We start from the raw sequence: 23,515 nt of genomic DNA, 5'->3' as shown, positions 1-23,515 counted from the left end.
TCAATTCCTCTACCAATAAAAGCTAACACACCGTATGCCTTCCTAACAACCCCCTCAACCTGGGTGGCAACGTTCAGGGATCTATGGACATGGACACCGAGATCTCTCTGCTCATCCACACTAGCAAGAATCTTACCATTAGCACAGTACTCTGTCTTCCTGTTATTCCTTCCAAAATGAATCACCTCACACTTTTCTGCATTAAACTCCATTTGCCACCTGTCAGCCCAGCTCTGCAGCTTATCAATGTCCTCTGTAACTTGTAACATCCTTCTGCACTGTCCACAAATCCATCGACTTTAGTGTCATCTGCAAATTTACTCATCCTTCTACGCCCTCCTCCAGGTCATTTATAAAAATGACAAACAGCAGCGGCCCCAAAACAGATCCTTGTGGTACACCACTATAACTGGACACCAGTCAGAACATTTCCCACTAACCACCACCCTTTGTCTTCTATCAGCTAGCCAATTTCTGATCCAAACTGCTAAATCACCCTAAATCCCATATCTCCCTATTTTCTGCAATAGCCTACGTGGGGAACCTTATCAAATGCTTTACTGAAATCCATATACACCACATCAACTGCTTTACCCTCATCCACCTGTTTGGTCACCTTCTCGAAGAACTCAATGAGGTTTGTGAGGCACGACCTACCCTTCACAAAACCATGTTGACTATCTCTAATCAAATTATTCCTTTCCAGATGATTATACATCCTATCTCTTATAAACCTTTCCAAGACTTTTCCCACAACAGAAGTAAGGTTCACTGGTTTATAGTTACTGGGGTTATCTCTACTCCCCTTCTTGAACAAGGGGACAACATTTGCTATCCTCCAGTCTTCTGGCACTATTCCTGTAGACAGAGATGACTTAAAGATCAAAGCCAAAGGCTCAGCAATCTCCTCCCTAGCTTCCCAGAGAATCCTAGGATAAATCCCATCCGGCCCAGGGGACTTATCTATTTTCACACTTTCCAGAATCACGAACACCTCCTCCTTATGAACCTCAAGCCCTTCTAGTCTAGTAGCCTGTATCTCAGTATACTCCTCGACAACTTTGTGAATACAGATGAAAAATACTCATTTAGCACCTCTCCTATCTCCTCGGACTCCACGCACAAGTTTCCACTACTGTCCTTGACTGGCCCTACTCTTACCTTAGTCATTCTTTTATTCCTGACATATCTATAGAAAGCTTTAGGGTTATCCTTGATCCTACCTGCCAAAGACTTCTCATGTCCTCGCCTGGCTCTTCTTAGCTCTCTCTTTAGAGCCTTCCGAGCTAACTTGTAACTCTCAAGTGCCCTAACTGAACCATCACGTCTCATCTTTACAGAAGCCTCCTTCTTCCTCTTGACAAGTGTTTCAACTGCTTTAGTAAACCATGGTTCCCTCGCTCGACCACTTCCTCCCTGCCTAACAGGTACATACTTATCAAGGACACGCAGTAGCTGTTCCTTGAACATGCTCCACATTTCCATTGTGACCATCCCCTGCAGTTTTCCTCTCTAGCCGATGCATCCTAAGTCTTGCCTCATCGCATCATAATTGCCTTTCCCCCAGATATGACTCTTGCCTTGCAGTATATACCTATCCCTTTCCATCACTAAAGTAAACGTAATCGAATTGTGGTCACTATCACCAAAGTGCTCACCTACCTCCAAATTTTACACCTGTCCTGATTCATTACCCAGTACCAAATCCAATACAGACTTGCCTCTCGTTGGCCTACTGCATCAGGAAACCCTCCTCCACTCATTGGACAAAAACGGACCCATCTAAAGTACTCGAACTATAGTGTTTCCAGTCAATATTTGGCAAGTTAAAGTCCCCCATAACAACTACCCTGTTACTTTCGCTCCTATCCAGAAGCATCTTTGCAAACCTTTCCTCTACATCTCTGGAACTTTTTGGAGGCCTATAGAAAACCCCTAACAGGGTGACCTCTCCTTTCCTGTTTCTTAACTCAGCCCATACTACCTCAGTATTCGAGTCCTCATCAAATGTCCTCTCAGCCACCGTAATACTGTCCTTGACTAACAATGCCACCCCTCCCCCTCTCTTACCACCTTCCCTGAGCTTACTGAAATATCTAAACCTCGGCACCTGCAACAACCATTCCTCGCCCTGCTCTATCCATGTCTCCGAAATGGCCACAACATCGAAGTCCCAGGTACCAACCCATGACGCAAGCTCACCCACCTTATTCCGGATGCTCCTGGCATTGAAGATGCGCTCTAAACCACCTTCCTTCCTGCCGGTACACTCCTGCAACTTTGAAACCTTACTCATGACCTCACTACTCTCAGCTTCTTGTGTACTGGAGCTACAATTCAGGTCCTCAATCCCCTGCTGAACTAGTTTAAACTCAACTTGTCGATCGACAGTTCCAACGCGCCACAGCAAAAAACCGCACTGACCTCCTCAGAAGACAAACACGGGACACAACCAACAGAGTACCCTTCGTCGTCCAATACTTCCCTGGAGCGGAGAAACTATGGGCGTGATTCTCCGATGCCGCGCGACATCGGGAAGGCCGTCATGAACTCGGCTGAGGTTCATGACGGTGCGAAACGGCCCCGTTCCCGATCAATTCTGGCCCCGGCAATGGGCTAGGAGCGGGGCCGCGGGAAACACGTGGGGGATGACGACTAAAGCCCGCGACGCCCAAGTGACACCAGAATGACGCCCGAATGATGCCGCTCCGTGTCGTAAAAGGGCGCGTGCGACGACAACTAGTGAGGGGGTGAAAATAACTCGCCACGGAGGGCCGCCCCGAGGTTCGGTGAGACTGACCTCGAGACCCTCCTCGATGAGGTGGAGCAACGGAAGGGCATCATCTGCCCTAGAAGAGGGCACCGCCACCCTGCCACTGTTGTGCGACGGGCCTGGCATGAGGTGGGCACGGCAGTGAGTGCTGTGGGGCAGACCCCTTGGTCTGGGGAACAGTGCTGGAAGAAGCTCCACGACCTCACCAGGGCTGCCAGGGTAAGTGCCAAGAGGGTGCCCCCGGGTCACAACAATCCCCCCCCCCCCCCCCCCACCATGTCCCTCATCACCCACCTCCCCCCGGGCACAAGGGTGAGGGGGGGGCAAGAGTGAGTGGAGGGTGGTTAACAAAGTTGTCACAGACCCACATGAGCGTGCGACCCCCTGGACAGATGCCATGGATTAGCTGCAACTTTCACCCCAACCTGTGCCAATATCTGAACGCCCTGATTATATCTGCCGAATTGTCATGATCTATCTGTGCCCCTCCCAACAGGACAAGACTGCTCACAACAACCAGGTGCGCAACAGGGCCGGAGGGGGTTCACCCATTCTGCACCCCCTGACAGTGTTCGAACAGAGGGCACTAGACCTTGCTGGGGGTTCTGCCACCCGGGAGGTCGGAGGTGCAGAACCAAGTGAGACAACCCTGCATGACAACATCCCCCACCCCCCCCCCCCCCTCCCCCCCCAGCCCATCCTCTGTCCCCTCACACTCTGCTCACTGGACCCCCCATCCTCTCTCCCCTCACACTCTGCCCACTGGACCCACCATCCTCTCTCCCCTCACACTCTGCCCACTGGACCCACCATCCTCTGTCCCCTCACACACCGCCCACTGAACCCCCCCATCCTCTCTCCCCTCACAGTCTGCAAACTGGACCCCCCATCCTCTCTCCCCTCATACTCTGCCCACTGGACACCTCATCCTCTCTCCCCTCACACTCTGCCCACTGGACCCACCATCCTCTCTCCCCTCACACTCTGTCCACTGGACCCACCATCCTCTGTCCCCTCACACACCGCCCACTGAACCCCCCTATCCTCTCTCCCCTCACAGTCTGCAAACTGGACCCCCCATCCTCTCTCCCCTCATACTCTGCCCACTGGACACCCCATCCTTTCTCCCCTCACATTCTGCCCACTGGACCGCCCATCCTCTCTCCCCTCATACTCTGCCCACTGGACCCCGCATCCTTTCTCCCCTCACATTCTGCCCACTGGACCGCCCATCCTCTCTCCCCTCATATTCTGCCCACTGGGCCCCCCATCCTTTCTCCCCTCACATTCTGCCCACTGGACCGCCCATGCTCTGTCCCCTCACACTCTGCCCACTGGACCCCTCATCCTCTCTCCCCTTACACTCTGCCCACTGGACCCCCGATCCTATCTCCCCTCACACTCTGCCCACTGGACCCCCCATCCTCTGCCCCCTCACACTCTTCCCACTAGACCCCTCATCCTCTCTCCCCTCACACCCTGCCCACTGGACCCCCGATCCTATCTCCCCTCACACTCTTCCCACTGGACCCCCCATCCTCTCTCCCCTCACACTCTGCCCACTGGACCCCCCCATCCTCTCTCCCCTCACACTCTGCCCACTGGACCCCCCCATCCTCTGTCCCATCACACTCTGCCCACTGAACCCCCCCATCCTCTGTCCCCTCACACTCTGCTCACTGGACCCCCCATCCTCTCTCCCCTCCAACTCTGCCCACTGGACCCACCATCCTCTCTCCCCTCACACTCTGCCCACTGGACCCACCATCTTCTGTTCCATCACATTCTGCCCACTGAACCCCCCCCATCCTCTCTCCCCTCACACTCTGCCCACTGGACCCACCATCCTCTCTCCCCTCACACTCTGCCCATTGGACCCACCATCCTCTGTCCCCTCACACACCGCCCACTGAACCCCCCCCATCCTCTCTCCCCTCACAGTCTGCAAACTGGACCCCCCATCCTCTCTCCCCTCATACTCTGCCCACTGGACACCCCATCCTCTCTCCCCTCACACTCTTCCCACTGGACCCCTCATCCTCTCTCCCCTCATACCCTGCCCACTGGACCCCCGATCCTATCTCCCCACACACTCTTCCCACTGGACCCCCCATCCTCTCTCCCCTCACACTCTGTCCACTGGACCCCCCCATCCTCTCTCCCCTCACACTCTGCCCACTGGACCCCCCCATCCTCTGTCCTCTCACACTCTGCCCACTGAACCCCCCATCCTCTCTCCCCTCACACTCTGCCCACTGGACCATCCAACGCCCAGCCGAGCATGTCTAACTAACCCCGTATTATTCTGTTCCCTAGGGCATTCTGACGAACGTCCAGGGCCGTCTGCTGCCACACACAGCCGAACATCCGCCACCACCTCCTCACCCAGGGCCGCACGCCAGAGGGTGGCAGGAGGTCAGCCAGGAGTGCCATCCTCCAAATCGGGGACTCAAGAGCAGGACGCACACAGGACGGCGACACAGTCAACAGACTCACATGAGGGAGAACCAGACATGGGCCGCGTGCGCCCTGCGGCCGGATATGACTGGGACGAGGACACTGCTGATTTTATGACTGACGAGGACCTAGACCTTGCGGCACTGCTGTCTCACACACCATCCACCATCCCAGAGACACTCACCTCTGTTGGGCAATTAAGTGATGAGGCTCCTGGGTCACGGTCTGGTGCGCACCACACAGCTGAGCCGGTACAGCAGGTGGAGGTCGGAGCAGCCGAGGGGCTGGACGGTCGGAGGGCAGCCCAGGCCCAGCATTCAGCTGGCTCCCAGACGTTTCCCGGGTTCCTGGGTTTACTCGACGCACCCGGACAGCCGTTGCATTTTCAAACCCAGGGACACAATGACGTGATGAGGGCTGTCTTCCAGCAGCTGCAGACGCAGTTAGAGGAGTCAAACTGCGTCCAGGAGCAGGGACTGGTGCCGCTCATGGCAGCCACCCAGGCCGACACCGCACGTGTGGCGACCGCGGTCGAGGCAATGGGTGAAACGGTTTCGGCCATGGGTCAGGTTCTGCAAGGCATTGGGCTTAATGTGCACGCGTCATCCATGGCTCTGGAGAGGGTTGCCCTCTCACAGGCAGCAATGCGCCAGAGCCAACATGACATTGCCAGCGCGCTACGGGCCCTAGCCGAGTCTCAGCAGGTCATGGCCCAGTCCCAGCACGCCATGGCACAGTCCCAACAGTCAGTCGCGGAGAACATCGACCGCATGACGCACGTGCTGGATGGTGTCGCGCACTCAGGTTGAGGTCGCACAGTCCCTGGCGGGAATGTCTCACTCCCTGGACTCCGTCTCAGCGAACCTTCGGACCCTGGTCGATATGGTTGCAGGCCTCCAGGACTGGCAGCGCCAGGTGTCGGTGGGGCGATGGGGCACCTCCCCGCTCGCACCTCCGTCCCACAGTGAGGGCCAGGGGCCACCGGGCTCCCCGAGGGAGGAGGAGGTTCTGGGGCCCATCCTATTAACTCCATCACGGGACGTCCTGAACGCTCGGACTCCCCCGTCCCATCCCTGGTGCATCGGGTGGGCAGCGGGCAGAGCAGGGTGGCACCACGTCATCCGAAACACCCGATGAGCAGCCTGGCCGATCAAGGCCGGGTCGCCCCAGGAAACGAGTGCCGACGGGGAGACATGTCGCAGGGCGTGATTCTCAGCAGTCCGCCTCCACTCCTGCTGTACCATCTGGGGATTCACTTAGACGTAGTGGTAGGGCCCGTAAGGCAACAAAGAGGGACACATAGTAAGGTGGCATGGGTGAAGGGCACAGATTAGTTGTAGGGGCTAGGGCATCTGTACATAATATTCACCATTAACCTCACTGTTGCACCTAACTTGTAAGACTGTGTGAATTTTCCGTTGCCACGGGGATCGTGATGGTGACCAAGTGTCGCTGGGGTTGACGAGCGGCGAAACCTCGGTGCCAGGTGTGCAGTTCCTTCCCCCCCACACCCTCCCACAGCTACCCCACGCGGGCACGTGATGGAGTGTCCCTGATGAACTCAGCGACCACCGAGATGGATGGTTCAGCTATTGCCATGAGTCAGACTTTGTCTAACGATTCTGAGCTCACAGCTCATCGCAGAGCGGGCTGTCATCATTCAACATGGCACTGATCACACCCACAGACACAGCCATCAAAGTCGTGCCATACCGTTTTGCCGCGGCGGTAAGGGTGATTTCGAAGTGGAGCAGTGTACGCAGAGCGGGGGTGCGGGGGGGGAGTTGTGTGCTGAGCGTCTGCGCGACTGGCGATGCAGGTGGTAGTGGCAGTGTTCAGCGGTGCCGTCGCACGCAGCGCGTGAATCTTGCTGCCACCGAGGCGTCGCGTGCCCGCTGTCCTCGCCGGTGCCGTCGTGCAGCCTCCTGGACATTACCAGCACCCGGGTTGTGTCTGTGTGCTATGCCCGACACTCCACCAACCTCCTCCACCTCCTCCTCCTCATCCTCCACCAACCTCCTCCACCTCCTCCTCCTCCTCCTCCGTCTCCGTGTTGGCCCCACTGCCAGTGGCTTCTCCCTCCGACTCCTCCACCATCTCCCCTCTGCAACGCGATGTTGTGCAGCGCACAGCAGACCAAGACAATGCAAGCGACCCTGTCAGGTTGGTACTGCAGGGCCCCTCCGGAGTGGTCCAGGCACCTGAATCTCATTTTCAGCAGACCAAAGCAGCGCTCCACCACACCCCTAGTTGCTGCATGGGCCTCATTGTAAAGGGTCTCCGCGTTGGTCTGAGGCCTCCGTATGGGCGTCATTAGCCAAGACCTCAGTGGATGACCCCTGTCGCCCAGCAACCAGCCCCTCAGCCGGGGGGGCCGTCCCTCAAACGTAGCAGGGATGAATGACTGCGCAAGAATGTACGCATCATGCACACTTCCAGGGAACCTTGCGCACACGTGCATGATCTTCATGTGGGGGTTGCATACCACCTGGATGTTCATGGAGTATGTCCCCCTCCTGTTTGTGAACACTTCCCTGTTGCCTGCAGGCGGGCGCATGGGGCCATGAACACAATCAATGACCCCCTGGACCATCGGTACCCCGGCCACGTTGGCAAATCCACAAGCTCGTGCTTCTTGATTTGCTCTGTCCTCGGGAAAGGTGATGTAGCGGTCGGCGATGGCAAATAGGGCATTGGTCACATCCCGGATGCACCTGTGCATTGATGCCTGCGAGATCCCGGATAGGTCCCCGCTCGGAGACTGGAAGGAGCCGGTTGCATAAAAGTTAAGTGCCACCGTCACCTTGACGGCAAGCGGGATCGCGTGTCTTCCCGTTCCACGTGGGGCGAGGTGCGCCACGAGGTGACAGATATGTGTGACCGTCTCTCTGCTCAACCGGAGTCTCCTCCTGCAGGTGATGTCTGGCATTGTCTCGAAAGAGACCAGGGCACGGTACACCCGAGGCCTCGATTGTCGTCTCTGGTGCCCTGGCTCCACCATCAATGTCTCCTCCTCCTCCTCCTCCCCTCCCCATGCTGCTCGACGACGGGCCACTCCGCGGCCATTCTCTCTGCTCCTGCAGCTGCCCCTGCATCCACTGTGGGATGTGGCTGTGGACGCTGCTGGATGTCCAACTGCAGTGCAGCGGCCCCAACCACTGCGCTGAACATAGCTGTTCGGTTAGAATACATTATCGTCACCTACAGAAGGGTGGTGGGAGGCAGAGAAACGACATGTTAGACGGAGGTTATTCGACACCTCGGCAGCCGCCTGCCATGGGATACCTGTGTGTCCCAGTGGCCTGGTCACGCTGCTGACACGCGGCCAGTCTAACCCCGGTCACTTTCTGCGTCCAACGGGCAGTTAACAACACGTCCTCCTCACCGGTGCGTCAGTGGGCTGTGGCCATAAGACACAGGGCAACCAGCGGCAGTGTCCTCGTGACCGTCCTGCCATGGCAGGGCGGCTGACATGTTGCATCCGGGGTGGACGACCCACTCCATTCATACCCTCAACTCGCTCTCTCCCCCCCCCGCACTTGTCCCTCTCTCCCCCCTTCTCCCTCTCTCCCCCCCACTACTCGCTCTATCCCCCTCCCACTTCTCCCTCTCTCCCCCTCCCACTTCTCCCTCTCTACCCCCCTCCCACTACTCGTTCTCTCCCCCCCCAATTTCTCCCTCTCTCCCCCCTCCCACTACTCGCTCTCCTCCCCCCCTCCCACTTCTCCCTCTCTCCCCCCCCTCCCACTTCTCCCTCTCTCCCCCTCCACTCACTTCTCCCTCTCTCCCCCCTCCCACTTCTCCCTCTTTCCCCCTCCCACTTCTCCCTCTTTCCCCTCCCCTCCCACTTCTCCCTCTCTACCCCCCTCCCACTACTCGTTCTCTCCCCCCCATTTCTCCCTCTCTCCCCCCTCCCACTACTCGCTCTCATCCCCCCCCTCCCACTTCTCCCGCTCTCCCCCTCCCACTTCTCCCTCTCTCCCCCCTCCCACTTCTCCCTCTTTCCCCTCCCCTCCCACTTCTCCCTCTCTCCCCCCCTCCCACTTCTCCCTCTCTCCCCCCTCCCACTTCTCCCTCTTCCCCTCCCCTCCCATTTCTCCCTCTCTCCCCCCCCTCCCACTTCTCCCTCTCTCCCCCTCCCACTTCTCCCTCTTTCCCCCCTCCCACTTCTCCCTCTCTCCCCCCTCCCACTTCTCCCTCTTTCCCCCCTCCCACTTCTCCCTCTCTCTCCCCCCCTCCCACTTCTCCCTCACCCCACCACTTCTCCCTCTCTCCCCCCTCCTACTACTCGCTCTCTCCCCCCCACTTCTCTCTCTCTCCCCCCCCCCCACTTCTCCCTCTTCTTCCCCCCCCCCCCCCCCCCCCCCCACTGGCCGCTGCGTTCTCGGGGATGCCTTCCCCAGTTTGCGGAGACTCCGGGACGGTCCACTCACCTCCTCACTCCTCGTTAGCCAGCATGTCTGGCTGATGACTTTAAAAAGCAGGTGTGGACGGCGACGGCTTGACCTGGCGTCACGCCGTCGGGACTTCGGCCCATCCGGGCCGGAGAATAGTGGGGGTGTCGGAGAATCGCCATTTTGGCTGCATCGGGCGAATCACGCCCTGTGACATCTTCTTCACAGCCTTCAACACATCATTGATGTAGATGAACATCTTGCCAAGGTCATCCCCACACCCCCACTACTTGCCTTCAAACAACCGCGCAATCTCAAACAAACCATTGTTTGCAGCAAACTACCCAGCCTTCAGAACAGTGACAATGAAACCACGCAACCCTGCCATGGCAATCTCTGAAAGACGTGCCAGATCATCGACATGGATACCACCATTACACGTGAGAACACCACCCACCAGGTACGCGGTACATGCTTGTGCGACTCGGCCAACGTTGTCTACCTCATACGCTGCAGGAAAGGATGTCCCGAAGCGTCGTACATTAGCGAGACAATGCAGACGCTGCGACAACGAATGAACGGGCATCGCGCGACAATCACCAGGCAGGAATGTTCCCTTCCAGTCGGGGAACACTTCAGCAGTCAAGCGCATTCAGCCTCTGATCTTCAGGTAAGCGTTCTACAAGGCGATCTTCAGGACATGTGCGACAATGCAGAATTGCCGAGCAGAAACTTATAGCCAAGTTCCGCACACATGAGTGCGGCCTCAACCGGGACCTGGGATTCATGTCGCATTACATTCACCCCCCACCATCTGGCCTGGGCTTGCAAAATCCTACCAACTGTCTTGGCTTGAGACAATTCACACCTCTTTAACCTGGGGTTACCCCCATCTCTGGATCAGTAAAGACTTGATTATCTGCAAATGCTCGCATTCTAAGCATTGTCTGGCATCTTTGAATTTGTGTATATATATATATATATATATATATATATATATATATATATAAATATATGTTTCTGGAACATACCTCTTCATTCACCTGAGGAAGGAACAGATAAATCATTTTTTTTTTAAATCTTTATTAGTGTCACAAGTAGGCTTACATTAACAATGAAGTTACTGTGAAAATCCTTGGGTCGCCAAACTCCGGCGCCTGTTTGGGTACACTGAGGGAGAATTCAGAAGGTCCAGTTCACCTAACAAGCACGTTTATCGGGATTTTGTGGGAGGTAAGCGGAGCGGCGGAGGAAACCCACGCAGACACCGGTGAACATGCAGACTCCACACAGACAGTGACCCAAGCCGGGAATCGAACCTGGGTGTAGGACGTTCCCACACACCAGTCCCTTTGTATAGAACTGCATGCTTACACAATGTGAATGTCTTCACTATACTACCATGGAGGATAGAGGCTTCCCAGATCAAGGGCTGTGTGCAAGTCACTGACGGGGACAGGTCAGCAGTGTGCAGTACATGATCTAGAAGAGGCCGGGTAAGGCGGGGGTGCACGGGGAGTGAACTGGGTGAGACGAAATGGTGAGGATAGCTGAGCAGTCAAACTCAGGATGACCATGTAAATTGAGGGCTTTGGATGGTCAGGGGAATCATCACCTTGCTGACCATCTCTGTCCCTGTCCTCTGCCACACAGAAATAGAATTTGGAAGTCAACCTGTCATGCTAGCCATCTTCCTGGCCGATGCTGCCATTGCCGGTGCACGGTGCCAAGAGTGTCAGGGCCAGCCCAGGGAATGACCCACTTGCTTCCACTTAACAAGCTGGGCACTGGATTCTCCTAGTCTGCATTATTCTCCAGTCATCTGGCTCGTATTTGCCAGCGTGACCCTGGCACGGTGGACCTGTGGTGGGTCAAGGGGGTAAGTCTTTACGGGAGTTGCACCCAAAGGGCATTAGAGCCCCCCTCCCCACCAGAAACCCCGTCAGAATCCTCCCCTAAGAGAGATCCTCCCAGAGAACCCCAGAAAGAGAACACTGCACCAGACACACTCATAGATTCTGCTGAGCGATTCTACTTTGTCGTGTGGCCTCAGAGCCTTCAGAACAGCGACCACATCACCACACAACTCTGCCATGGCAATCTCTGCAAGTCGTGCTGGATCATCGACATGTGTACCACCATTACACGTGAGAACACCACCCTCCAGGTACGTTGTTTACCTTATACACTGCAGGAAAGGATGTCCTGAAGCGTGGTACTATGAAGATGCGCAACAATCGCCAGGCAGGAATGTTCCCTTCCTGTCCGGGAACACTTCAGCAGTCAAGGGCATTCAGGCCTCTGATCTTCGGGTAAGCGTTCTCCAACGCAGCCTTCAAGACGCGCGACAACGCAGAATCGCCAAGCAGAAACTGATCGCCAAGTTCCGCACACATGAGTACGGCCTCAACTGGGACCTTGGATTCATGTCGCATTACATTCACCAGCCACCAACTGGCCTGGGCTTGCGAAATCCTACCAGCTGTCCTGGTTTGAGACAATTCACACTTCTTTAACCGGTGATTACCCCTCTCTCTGGATCTGTAAAGACTTAATTACCTGCAATGGCTCACAATCAAAGTATTGTCTTGCATCTTTGACTTTGTCTATATATATGTTTATGGAATCTACTTCTTCATTCACCTGAGGAAGGAGCAGTGCTCCAAAAGCTAGTGATTCAAATCAAACCTCTTGGACTTTAACCTGGTGTTGTAAGACTTCTCACTATTATTATTAATGATGTGGAGATGCCGGCGTTGGACTGGGGTGAGCACAGTAAGAAGTCTTACAACACCAGGTTAAAGTCCAACAGGTTTGATTCAAACACGAGCTTTCGGAGCGCGGCTCCTTCCTCAGGTGAATGAGGAAGGAGCCGCGCTCCGAAAGCTCATGTTTGAATCAAACCTGTTGGACTTTAACCTGGTGTTGTAAGACTTCTTACTATTATTATTAAGGTAGGAAAGTGGAGTTGAGGATTATCACATCTGTTATGTTCTTATTGTATGGCAGAAGAGACTCAATAGGTTGAATAGCCTACTTCTGCTCCTGCATCTTATGGTATTATGGTCTTAATCGTAGAAATTCGAGCTTCTTTAGAGGCAAAGGTTGAAAGGACTTTGATTGACTTTTTTTTTAAATCCTCATGGGATTGACAGACCAGTTCCCCAAACGAGCAGTTAGCAATTGGAATGCACTGCCTGAGAGTGTGATGGAGGCAGGTTCATTCAATGTACATGAGGGAATTGGATTGTGATCTAAAGAGGGAAAAAATGCATGACGACAGTGAGAAGGCAGCTCTGTGATGTCAATAGATGTAGATTGTCCTGGGTCAATCAGCAGACATTCAATAAGATTTCCCTGATCAGATTCAAACACGCTTGTCAGTACGTGAATTTTCTCATGATAGGAGAAGCATTATCTTGGGAGAATTATTTTATAAAATTAAGACAATATCCAAAAAATGGAGTAAGAAATAGAACTGCAGTAAAAACAAGCACTTACTTGAAGATTCTTCTTTTGAGAATTTCCAATGACAGATGTGTAGATTTCACTAAAGCATCCAGCAATTGGTGGCTAAAATGTGCATAAAGTTCTTTAATATCCTAAAATGCATAAAACAGGTGGAGGAAAATGATTTGAAAAAGTGAAAAAATAGCTCATAATTATCTATTTACAACATTATAATTTACTGCATTATAATTTACCGATACAGAATAATAGGATGTTGTAGCATCAAAGGAAGGATTGGATTGGATTTGTTTTATTGTCACGTGTAGAGAGGTACAGTGAAAAGTATTGTTCTGCATACAGTTCAGACAGAACATTCCATACATGAAAACAAAACACAGGGCATTAAAAAATGCACAATGTAAATACATAGACAGAGGCACTGGATGAAGCATACACCGGGGAATCGGACCTTGGACCCTGGCGCTGTGAAGACACTTGTGCTACTGTGCTGACCAGATGCAGCCAGGTAGGATACTTTCTATGATGCATCTCTGTAAAAGTTGGTAAGAGTAAATGTGGACATGCCGAATTTCCTTAGTTTACTAAGAAAGTATAGGCGTTGTTGTGCTTTCATAGCTGTAGCATCAATGTGGATGGACCAGGACAGATTATTGGTGATGTGCACATCTAGGAATTTGAAGCTGTCAGCCACCTCCACCTCGGCACCATTGATGCAGACAGGTGTGTGTGTGTGTGAGTGTGTGTGTGTGTATGATACTTTGCTTCCTGAAGTCAATGACCAGCCCTTTAGTTTTGCTGACATTCAGGGAAACATTGTTGTTGTTACACCACTCCACTAGGTTCTCTATCTTCGGTCATGTCATCAGCAAACGTGGAGATGGAGTTGGAGCCAAATTCTGCAGGAAAGGATGTCCTGAAGCGTCGTCTTTTTGAAGCGGGTGGGAACCTCGGTTTCCGGTTCGGGAACATACGTACTACCTTCTTTGACATGCAGTCTTATACATATTTGCTGATGAAGTCTGTGACAGTGGTGTCATACTTGTTTAGGTTGGTCACTGAGTTCTTAAATCTGGACCAGTCCACTGATTCCAAGCAGCCATTTTGCTCTTCTGTTACCTTGGACCAGCACTGCATTACCTTCTTAACCGGATTCTCCTGCTTAAGTTTCTGCTTGTATGCTGAGAGATGGAGTATCATCATATGGTCCAATTTTCCCAAGTGTGGTCGGGGGATGGATTGGTAGGCACCCTTTATTATTGTGTAGTGGTCAAGAGTGTTGGTGCCCCTGGTTGGACAGGAGATGTGTTGGTTGAATTTTGGCAGTACACTTTGAGGTTGGCCTGGTTGAAGTCCCCCGGCAACGATGAACAAGATTGCTGAGCGTTCTGTTTCATTGTTATTTATAGCGGTGTATCTTCTTTACTTCAAGCACCTTCTTCACTTCCAACCATGCAAACCATGTGTGATGAACGGTATTAATAACGGCTGTAAACGGTACCTGACCTTTAATACCTTGCCCCTTTAAGATGCTTTGAACCCTGGGGGGCTCCGCCTCTGGCTACGCCCCCAGGAAACAGTATATAGGATAAGGCTCCATGTGGTGAGCACACTTCTCTCGGATGCTGTTCAGTTCTCTGTAGATTAAAGCCTTTTGATTACCGACCTCGCTCTCGCGTAATTGAGGGTGCCACAATTTAATCCACAGACACAACAAGATGGACAGCGCTCTAAAACCGGAGAAACTCAACCTGGACGCCAGGTCGCCGGAAGCCCCGGAAATGTTCAAATATTGGCTCCGGTGTTTCGAGGACTATCTGGACTCCTCAACGACTGATGTCGACAGCACTCGCAAGCTGCGTTTACTACATGGCCGGGTGGGCCACCGACTCTCCGCCGTGATCGAGAACGCTACGACCTATGATGCGGCGGTCGAAATACTGAAGAAACGCTTCATAAAACCTACTAACGAGGTACACGCCAGTCATTTGCTCTCAACCTGCAGCCAGCGGTCCGGGGAAATGCTGGACGGGTTCGTGGAAAGACTCACTGCGCTCACGAGGAACTGCAACTACAAAGCAGTGACGGCCGAAGACCGCAGGAACTTGCATATTCGCGACGCCCTTGTGTCCGGTATCAGGTCCTCGTACATCCGGCAGCGGCTTCTAGAAGATGGGGCAAAGGATCTCCAGGGCACGGTAACGCTCGCCTCTTCTCTCGAAACGGCCCACCGTAACTTCCGTACGTACTCCGCGGACCTTGCGAACCCCTCTCGATCCCCTCCAGACTCGGCCACGCTACATGCCTGTGCCGCGCGGCGATCCGCTCACTCCGGGGGTTCCCCATGCTATTTCTGTGGGCAAGGCCAGCACCCACGTCAGCGTTGCCCTGCCTGCTCCGCGTTCTGCAACGACTGCGGGAAGAAAGGGCACTTCGCTAAAGTCTGCCTGGCTGGGCCCAAAGGCCACAAACGAAACCCTCACCAGGCCCAGAAATCAAGCTCCCGGTCTCGCAGACCCCACAACGCGGCCGCACTGCGGCCGGGCACGCCCACTTCCGACGCGTCATCGACCTTGTGCGAGTCATGGGAGCGGCCATCTTTGCGGTGGCCATCTTCGAAACCCGACACGTTCGACCCGCGGCGGCGGCCATCTTGTGACTCCGGGTGGCCATTTTGTGAGTTCGACTCTGACGGCCCGCAACTAGGAGCGATCACACTCGATCAATCGCGGCCAAAGCACCTGCGGAACTCGATGATGCGGGTTCAAGTCAACGGCCATGACACTCCCTGCCTATTCGACTCCGGGACCACGGAGAGCTTTATCCATCCAGACATGGTAAGGCGCTGCTCCCTGCGCACCCACCCCAACTCCCAAACTATCGCCCTCGCTTCGGGGTCCCACTCGGTACAAATCACGGGGTATTGTGTGGCTGACCTCGCAATTCAAGGTTCTGAATACACCCGATTTAAACTCTTCATCCTCCTTCGCCTCTGCGCCCCCCCCTGCTGCTCGGTCTAGACTTTCTGCGCAGCCATCGGAGCCTGACACTGAAGTTCGGCAGGCCCCTGCCCCCACTCACGGTCTGCAGCCTGGCAACACTCAAAGTTGCGCCACCCTCCCTCTTCGCGAACCTCAGTCGCGACTGTAAGCCCATCACCACCAGGAGTCGCCGGTACAGTACCCAAGACATGACCTTCATCAAGTCAGAGGTTCAGCGGCTACTAAAAGAGGGGGTCATAGAGGCCAGCAACAGCCCATGGAGGGCTCAAGTATTGGTAGTCCGCTCCGGGGAAAAGCAGCGAATGGTCGTGGATTATAGCCAGACCATAAACCGCTTAACGCAACTCGATGCGTATCCACTTCCCCGCATAGCAGAAATGGTGACCCAAACCGCCCAGTATCGGGTATTCTCCACGGTCGACCTTAAATCGGCCTATCATCAACTCCCTGTTCGCCCACAGGACCGCCCCTACACGGCTTTCGAAGCAGTCAGTCGGCTGTTTAACTTCCTCAGGGTCCGTTTTGGTGTCACAAACGGAGTCTCCGTTTTCCAGAGGGCAATGTATCATATGGAGGTAATATTTTCCATTTTCCAGAGGGCAATGGATCATACCCAGTACGGCTTGCGGGCTACCTTCCCGTACTTGGACAATGTCACCATCTGCGGCCATGATCAGCAGGACCGCGACGCAAACCTGAGGAGGTTCCTCCAGACTGCCCGGGCCCTCAACCTCACGTACAACAAAGAGAAATGCGTGTTTCACACAACCCGGCTAGCCATCCTCAGCTACGTCGTGGACAATGGGGTCCTAGGCCCAAACCCCGACTGCATGCGTCCCCTTAAGGAACTTCCCCTTCCCCGTAGCCTCAAGGCACTCAAACGGTGCTTGAGGCTTTTCTCCTATTACGCCCAGTGGGTCCCCAGATATGCGGACAAAGCCCGACCACTCATTAAGACCACGTTTTTTCCCCTGACGGCTGAGGCCCAGTCGGCTTTCAGCCGTATCAAGGCCGACATCATCATGGCCGCCATGCACGTGGTGGACGAAGCCATCCCCTTCGAAGTAGAAAGCGACGCATCAGACGTCGCCCTGGCTGCTACCCTCAACCAGGCAGGCAGGCCAGTAGCGTTCTTCTCCCGATCCCTCAACGCCTCGGAAATCCGGCACTCTGCAGTCGAGAAGGAGGCACAAGCCATAGCGGAGGCCGTGCGACACTGGAGGCACTACCTAGCTGGTAGGAGGTTCATCCTCGTCACCGACCAACGGTCGGTCGCCATTATGTTCGATAACGCACAACGGGGCAAAATAAAGAATGACAAAATTCTGGGGTGGAGAATAGAGCTCTCCACCTATACGTACGTTATTAAATATCGCCCGGGGAAGCTCAACGAGTTCCCAGATGCCCTGTGCCCGCGGCACGTGCGCCAACGTACAATTGGACCACCTGAGATCCATCCACGATGACCTCTGCCACCCGGGGGTCACCCGGCTTGCCCACTTCATCAAGTCCCGCAACCTACCCTACTCCATAGGGGAGGTCAAAGGCCATGACTAAGGCATGTCAGATCTGTGCGGAATGCAAATCGCAATTCTATCGACCAGACAAGGCCCGCCTGATAAAGGCCTCTGGGCCCTTTGAGCGACTAAGTGTGGACTTCAAAGGGCCCCTCCTGTCCACCAACCGCAACATCTATTTCCTCACCGTCATCGATGAGTTCTCCCGCTTCCCTTTTGCTGCCCCCTGCCCCGATATGACCTCGGCCTCCGTGATCAAGGCACTGCGCAGCATCTTCACACTGTTTGGTTTCACCGCTTGCATCCACAGCGACCGGGGTACATCGTTCATGAGCGATGAGCTGCGTCGGTACCTGTTCAGCAAGGGCATCGCCTCGAGCAGAACGACGAGCTATAACCCGCGGGGAAATGGGCAAGTGGAGAGGGAGAACGCGACAGTTTGGAAGGCTGTCCTCCTAGCCCTACGGTCAAGGAGTTTCCCAATCGCCCGCTGGCAGGAGGTCCTACCCGATGCCCTGCACTCCATTAGGTCGCTCCTCTGTACGGCCACGAATGAGACCCCTCACAATCATATGTTTGTCTTCCCCAGGAAGTCCATGTCTGGGGTCTCGCTTCCACCCTGGCTGACGACTCCGGGTCCAGTCCTACTCCAGAGACAGGTGAGGAGCCATAAAACGGATCCAATAGTCGAGAGGATCCACCTGCTGCATGCAAACCCTCAATACGCCTACATCGAGCACCCCGATGGCAGGCAGGATACCGTCTCCCTGCGAGACCTGGCACCCGCTGGCTCTCCCACCGACTCTCCCATCGACCCCGACATTTTCCCCACCGACCCCCTCCTTCTACCGATGCTCCCTGCCCCCCCCCCCCGACTCCGACAGCGCCCCCTGCCACCCAGCCGGCGCAGACGCCAATCACCCTAATCACCCATGATACCACCCCCCCCTCCAAGGCGGGCAAAGACTCAGTCAACCGTGCTCCCGGATATACCACCATCGGAACCGACCGCATCCACGGCGCCACCACCGGAGCAGCGAAAGTCAGCACGGACGACCAGACCACCACAAAGACTGAACTTATGACTCCGCTTCACCCCCGACGGACTATGGGCGCGATTCTCCGCTGCCCACGACGGGTCGGAGAATAGCGGGAGGGCCTTCCCGACGTTTTCCACGACCTCCCGCTATTCTCCCCCCCACCACGGCCGCCCCACGACACGAATCGCTGCTCGCCGTTTGTTACGGCGAACAGCGATTCTCCCCAGGCCGATGGGCCGAGTTTCCAGGCCTTTACGGCCGTTTTCACGAACGCAAACACACCTGCTCTCACCGTTCGTGAAAACGGCCGCAAAGTGCCGTCCCGGACAACCGTGGCACCGATTGGCACGGCCGCACCACGGCCGTGCCAAGGGTGGCATGGGCCTGCGATCGGTGGGCACCGATCGTGGGCAGCGGGTCCGATACCCGCGCACTCTTTGTTCCTCCGCGGGGCGGCTGAGGGGCATGACGGCCCGCGCATGCACGGGTTTGACGCATATGCGCGATGGCGTCATCCGCGCATACGCGGGTTGGAGCCGTCCAACCCGTGCATGCGCGGCTGATGTCATTGTGCGCGTCAGCCGCCATGACGCTGGGCGCGCGGGCTTAGCGACGGTCGCTAAGCCCGCGATGCCGTGCTTCATGGGGCCGCGCTGCTAGCCCCGACCTGGGGGGAGAATCGGGTCCCGGGAGGGGGCGCGGAGGCTGCCGTGAAACACAGCCAGTTTCACGGCAGCCTTTACGACTCTCCGCATTCGCGGAGAATCGCGCCCTATGTGTTTTTTTTAAAACAGGGGGTGAATGTGATGAACGGTATTAATAACGGCTGTAAACTGTACCTGACCTTTAATATATTGCCCCTTTAAGATGCTTGGAACCCTGGGGGACTCCGCCTCTGGCTATGCCCCCAGGAAACGGTATATAGGATAAGGCTCCATGTGGTGAGCACACTTCTCTCGGATGCTGTTCAGTTCTCTGTAGATTAAAGCCTTTTGGTTCCCGACCTCGCTCTCGCGTCGTAATTGAGGGTGCCTCACCATTGCACAAGTCCGAATTCTAAAATTTACTCCTTTGAACTTTCTCCATCTATCCATTAAACATTGCAAACTGAGAGTTTCAATACTCATGGAGAGATTGCAGAGAAATGTTTGTGGAGGGAGAAAGCTGGAAAGGTGGCAATCTTGCAAAATTTACAAGCAGAGGCAGGCAGTTCAGTGGGAGAGCCACAGCCAGGGGATGTTAGGGAAAAGGCTAAGCAGTCAGAAAGGATTGCGAGGGCAGCTCGGTGGCACAATGGTTAGCACAGCTGCCTCACGGCACAGGGGACCCAGGTTAGATCCCGGCCCTGGGTCACTGTTCATGTGCAGTTTGTACATTCTCCCCATGTCTGCTTGGGTCCCACCCCCACAACCCAAAGGATGTGCAGGGTAGGTGAATTGACCATGCTAAATTGCCCCTTAATTGAAAAAAAATAATTGGGTACTCTAAATTTTAAAAAAATATTGTGAAGAGGCAGTTACAGAAGTCAAAATTAGGTGATAGAGGACACTGGGGCTGGTGAGCGGATTTGAATTTAAAAAGAGGATCTGCGGATTTGGGCACAGCATGGTGTCAACAGTTTCAGGGTTTAAGAGGGCGTTGGCCATTGCAGAAATGAAGAGAGCATTTGATCGGCAGAACGGAGCTAGAATGGAAGTCATTTTTTCATTCTGGCCAAGATCATTCTGGCAAAGTACTTAGATACTTTCCTAACTGCTCCCAACTCTCTTTAGCTGCTTGGTTTATCGAACCTTTGGAAACCTCAGCATTATATTTAATCAGGCTCTTATCTATGGAGTCCATACTCGTTTTGAGTGAATGTCAATCGGAAGTTTTACCCTCCCTTACTTTCCAGGAGGTAATAACACCCCTCCCCCCCACCAATACTGAGACATTTCTGTGTCCTCTGGCTGATCCGTCGGACTGTGTTTGTTTTGCTTGGTGTCGGCGTTCCGGCGATGAAGGGGTTGGCCCAGGAGGCATATATCTAATTGGTGAATGGCATTTCTGTGGTGAGCATCGAGGCTGGACCAGTGAGACTGGTGTCGGAGGAGGACTATTCGCAGGTATCCACGTGGGTATGAATGGCCGCGGGCATCGGAGTCCAAGGGCATTGGGCATCTTGGCCTCCTGGTCGTCTACCAGATGGGGTTGTGGCTGGTAGATCCATGGAATCTGGGCATCGCTGCTGACACTGCCAACTGTGGAGGCAGCCGCGATGTGTTCTATGATTACCGAGATCCAATGGTACATAGCGGCCCCAGGAGTGAAACTGTGGAGCAGCCTCCAATGTCCCGCGTGGGCTTTGGACCACTCTTGACCCTGCTGGACCTTCTTCTTGATGTCCAGAACAACCAAGCCTAACCGTGTACGGAGGCATCACCCAAGAGTCGCTCAGTCGATACCACCCCCATGTGCACATCTGAGCAGAAAACGGGCCAATTAGGTTTTCCAGGTTCTGTTAGTCTGGTTCTTCATCCTCCTCTTATAGTTTTGGACTGTGCATAAGACCATGAACCCCTGATCTTCTTATTAATCAAGTCCATTTGAGGCTGGGTGATACGGGGCTGTCTGCACGTGGCGGTACCCGGATGCGGCCATGAATGACTCAAACTCCACTCTCATGAAAGTGGTTCCGTGGAGGTCTCACCCTCCACGTTCTGGGAAGCGCTTAAGGCCGTACTAAGAGGGGAAATCATAGCCTACAAAGCGCAAAGAGATAGGGAGGAAAGGGTGGCTAGGCAGAAGCTGGTCGACTCCATACTGGAGGTAGACCATAAATACTCCGAGGCCCCGACCGTAGAACTCCTGGCGGAGAGGAAAGAATTACAAAGGAACTTTGACCTGCTCTCCACCAGGAAAGCAGTACACCAACTCCGCCAGGCACGCGGGGCCCTATACGAACACGGAGACAAAGCCAGCCGCCTGTTGGCCCACCAGCTGAGAAAGCAGGCAGCCAGCAGAGAAATTGCGCAAATCAGAGATACCAGAGGCACGTTGGAAACAGAACCAGAGAGGATTAACAAAACCTTCAAGGCCTTCTACCAAGAGCTGTACACCTCAGAGCCCCCAACGGGGAAGGCTGGGATGAACCGGTTTCTTGACGGACTGGACATACCAGTTGTGGGAGAGGGCAGAAAACGGGATCTGGAAGCACCACTAGCACTGGGAGAGATCATGGACAGCATTAGCTCCATGCAGGCGGGGAAGGCGCCGGGACCAGACGGATTCCCGGCGGACTTCTACAAAAAATTTGCGACAGCGCTGGCCCCGCACCTGCGGGAGATGTTCACAGACTCGCTAGCTAGGGGCACATTGCCACCCACGTTAGCACAGGCCTCAATCTCGCTGATACCTAAGAAAGACAAAGACCCAACGGAATGTGGGTCATACAGACCCATATCTCTGCTGAATGCAGACGCCAAAATACTGGCCAAAATCCTAGCCAAGAGGCTAGAAGACTGTGTACCTGAGGTGGTCACAGAGGACCAGACGGGCTTTGTCAAAGGTAGACAGCTTACCGCAAACATCAGGCGCCTGCTGAACGTGATAATGACCCCCTCCGGGGAGAGAACACAAGAGGTGATCGTCTCCCTGGACGCAGAAAAGGCCTTCGACAGAGTCGAGTGGAAATACCTCATAGAGGTACTGGAGCGGTTCGGGCTTGGAACAGGGTTCACCGCTTGGGTAAAGCTCCTGTACAACGCACCCATGGCGAGTGTACAGACCAACAATACCAACTCCCAATACTTCCAGCTGCACAGGGGCACCAGACAAGGATGCCCACTGTCCCCGCTGCTGTTCGCACTAGCAATTGAACCGCTAGCAATCGCGCTCAGGGCAGCAAAAAATTGGAGGGGGATCCGAAGGGGAGGTAGAGAGCACAGAGTCTCACTCTATGCGGATGATCTGCTCCTCTATATCTCGGACCCACAAAGCAGCATGGACGGAATCATCGCGCTCCTGAAAGAGTTTGGAGCCTTCTCGGGCTACAAACTCAACATGAGCAAAAGTGAGATCTTCCCAGTACCCCCGCAAGGGGGGGGGGGGGCAGCACTAAAGGGGCTGCCGTTCAATCAAGCCCGACATAAATTCCGCTACCTGGGGATCCAAATAGCCCATGACTGGAAAGGGATCCACAAATGGAACCTCACCAGCCTGACGGAGGAAGTTAAAAAGGACCTGCAAAGATGGAACACACTCCCGCTCTCCCTCGCGGGGAGAGTTCAGACGATCAAAATGAACGTACTGCCCAGGTTCCTCTTCCTGTTTAGATCCATTCCGATCTACATCCCCAAGGCCTTTTTCAAAGCGCTGGACAAACTCATCATGGCGTTCGTATGGGGGGTAAAAATGCTAGGATCCCAAAGAAGGTCTTACAAAAAACAAAAACCAGGGGAGGGCTAGCCCTCCCGAATCTACAATTCTACCACTGGGCAGCAACAGCCGAGCGAGTAAGGGGATGGATCCAGGAGCCAGAGGCTGAGTGGGTGCGTGCGGAGGAGGCCTCCTGCATGGGAACCTCCCTCCGGGCCCTCGCCACGGCAGCACTCCCATCCCCACCCAAAAAACACTCCAGCAGCCCAGTGGTGACAGCCACCCTCCAATCCTGGAACCAACTGCGGCAGCAACTTGGCCTGACCAAAATGTCGAACAGGGCTCCCATCTGCAACAACCATAGGTTCACACCAGCACTGACTGACGCCACCTTCAAAAGGTGGAGGCAGGACGGGGGGACACTGACAGTCAGGGACCTATACACGGACGACAGGATCGCAACACTGGACGAACTGACAGAGAAGTTTCAGCTAGCTGGGGGGAACGA

The 23,515-nt window shown here is 54.6% G+C and overlaps 1 protein-coding gene across 1 annotated transcript in view; it reads right to left on the bottom strand.

Moving 5' to 3' along the window:
• The window catches only part of LOC119966923 (dynein heavy chain 8, axonemal-like), a 1,786,259-nt gene that overhangs the window by 1,101,146 nt on the left and 661,598 nt on the right, over positions 1-23,515 (bottom strand). Inside the window, exon 24 of the mRNA XM_038798881.1 lies at positions 13,126-13,226. Coding sequence (XP_038654809.1) covers positions 13,126-13,226 — 101 coding nt within the window. The remainder of the gene's footprint in view (positions 1-13,125; positions 13,227-23,515) is intronic.

This window comes from Scyliorhinus canicula, chromosome 6 (genome assembly GCF_902713615.1).
Source record: "Scyliorhinus canicula chromosome 6, sScyCan1.1, whole genome shotgun sequence".
In the NCBI taxonomy this organism is placed as follows: Eukaryota; Metazoa; Chordata; class Chondrichthyes; order Carcharhiniformes; family Scyliorhinidae; genus Scyliorhinus; species Scyliorhinus canicula.
This window is presented reverse-complemented; position numbering and strand designations above follow the sequence as displayed.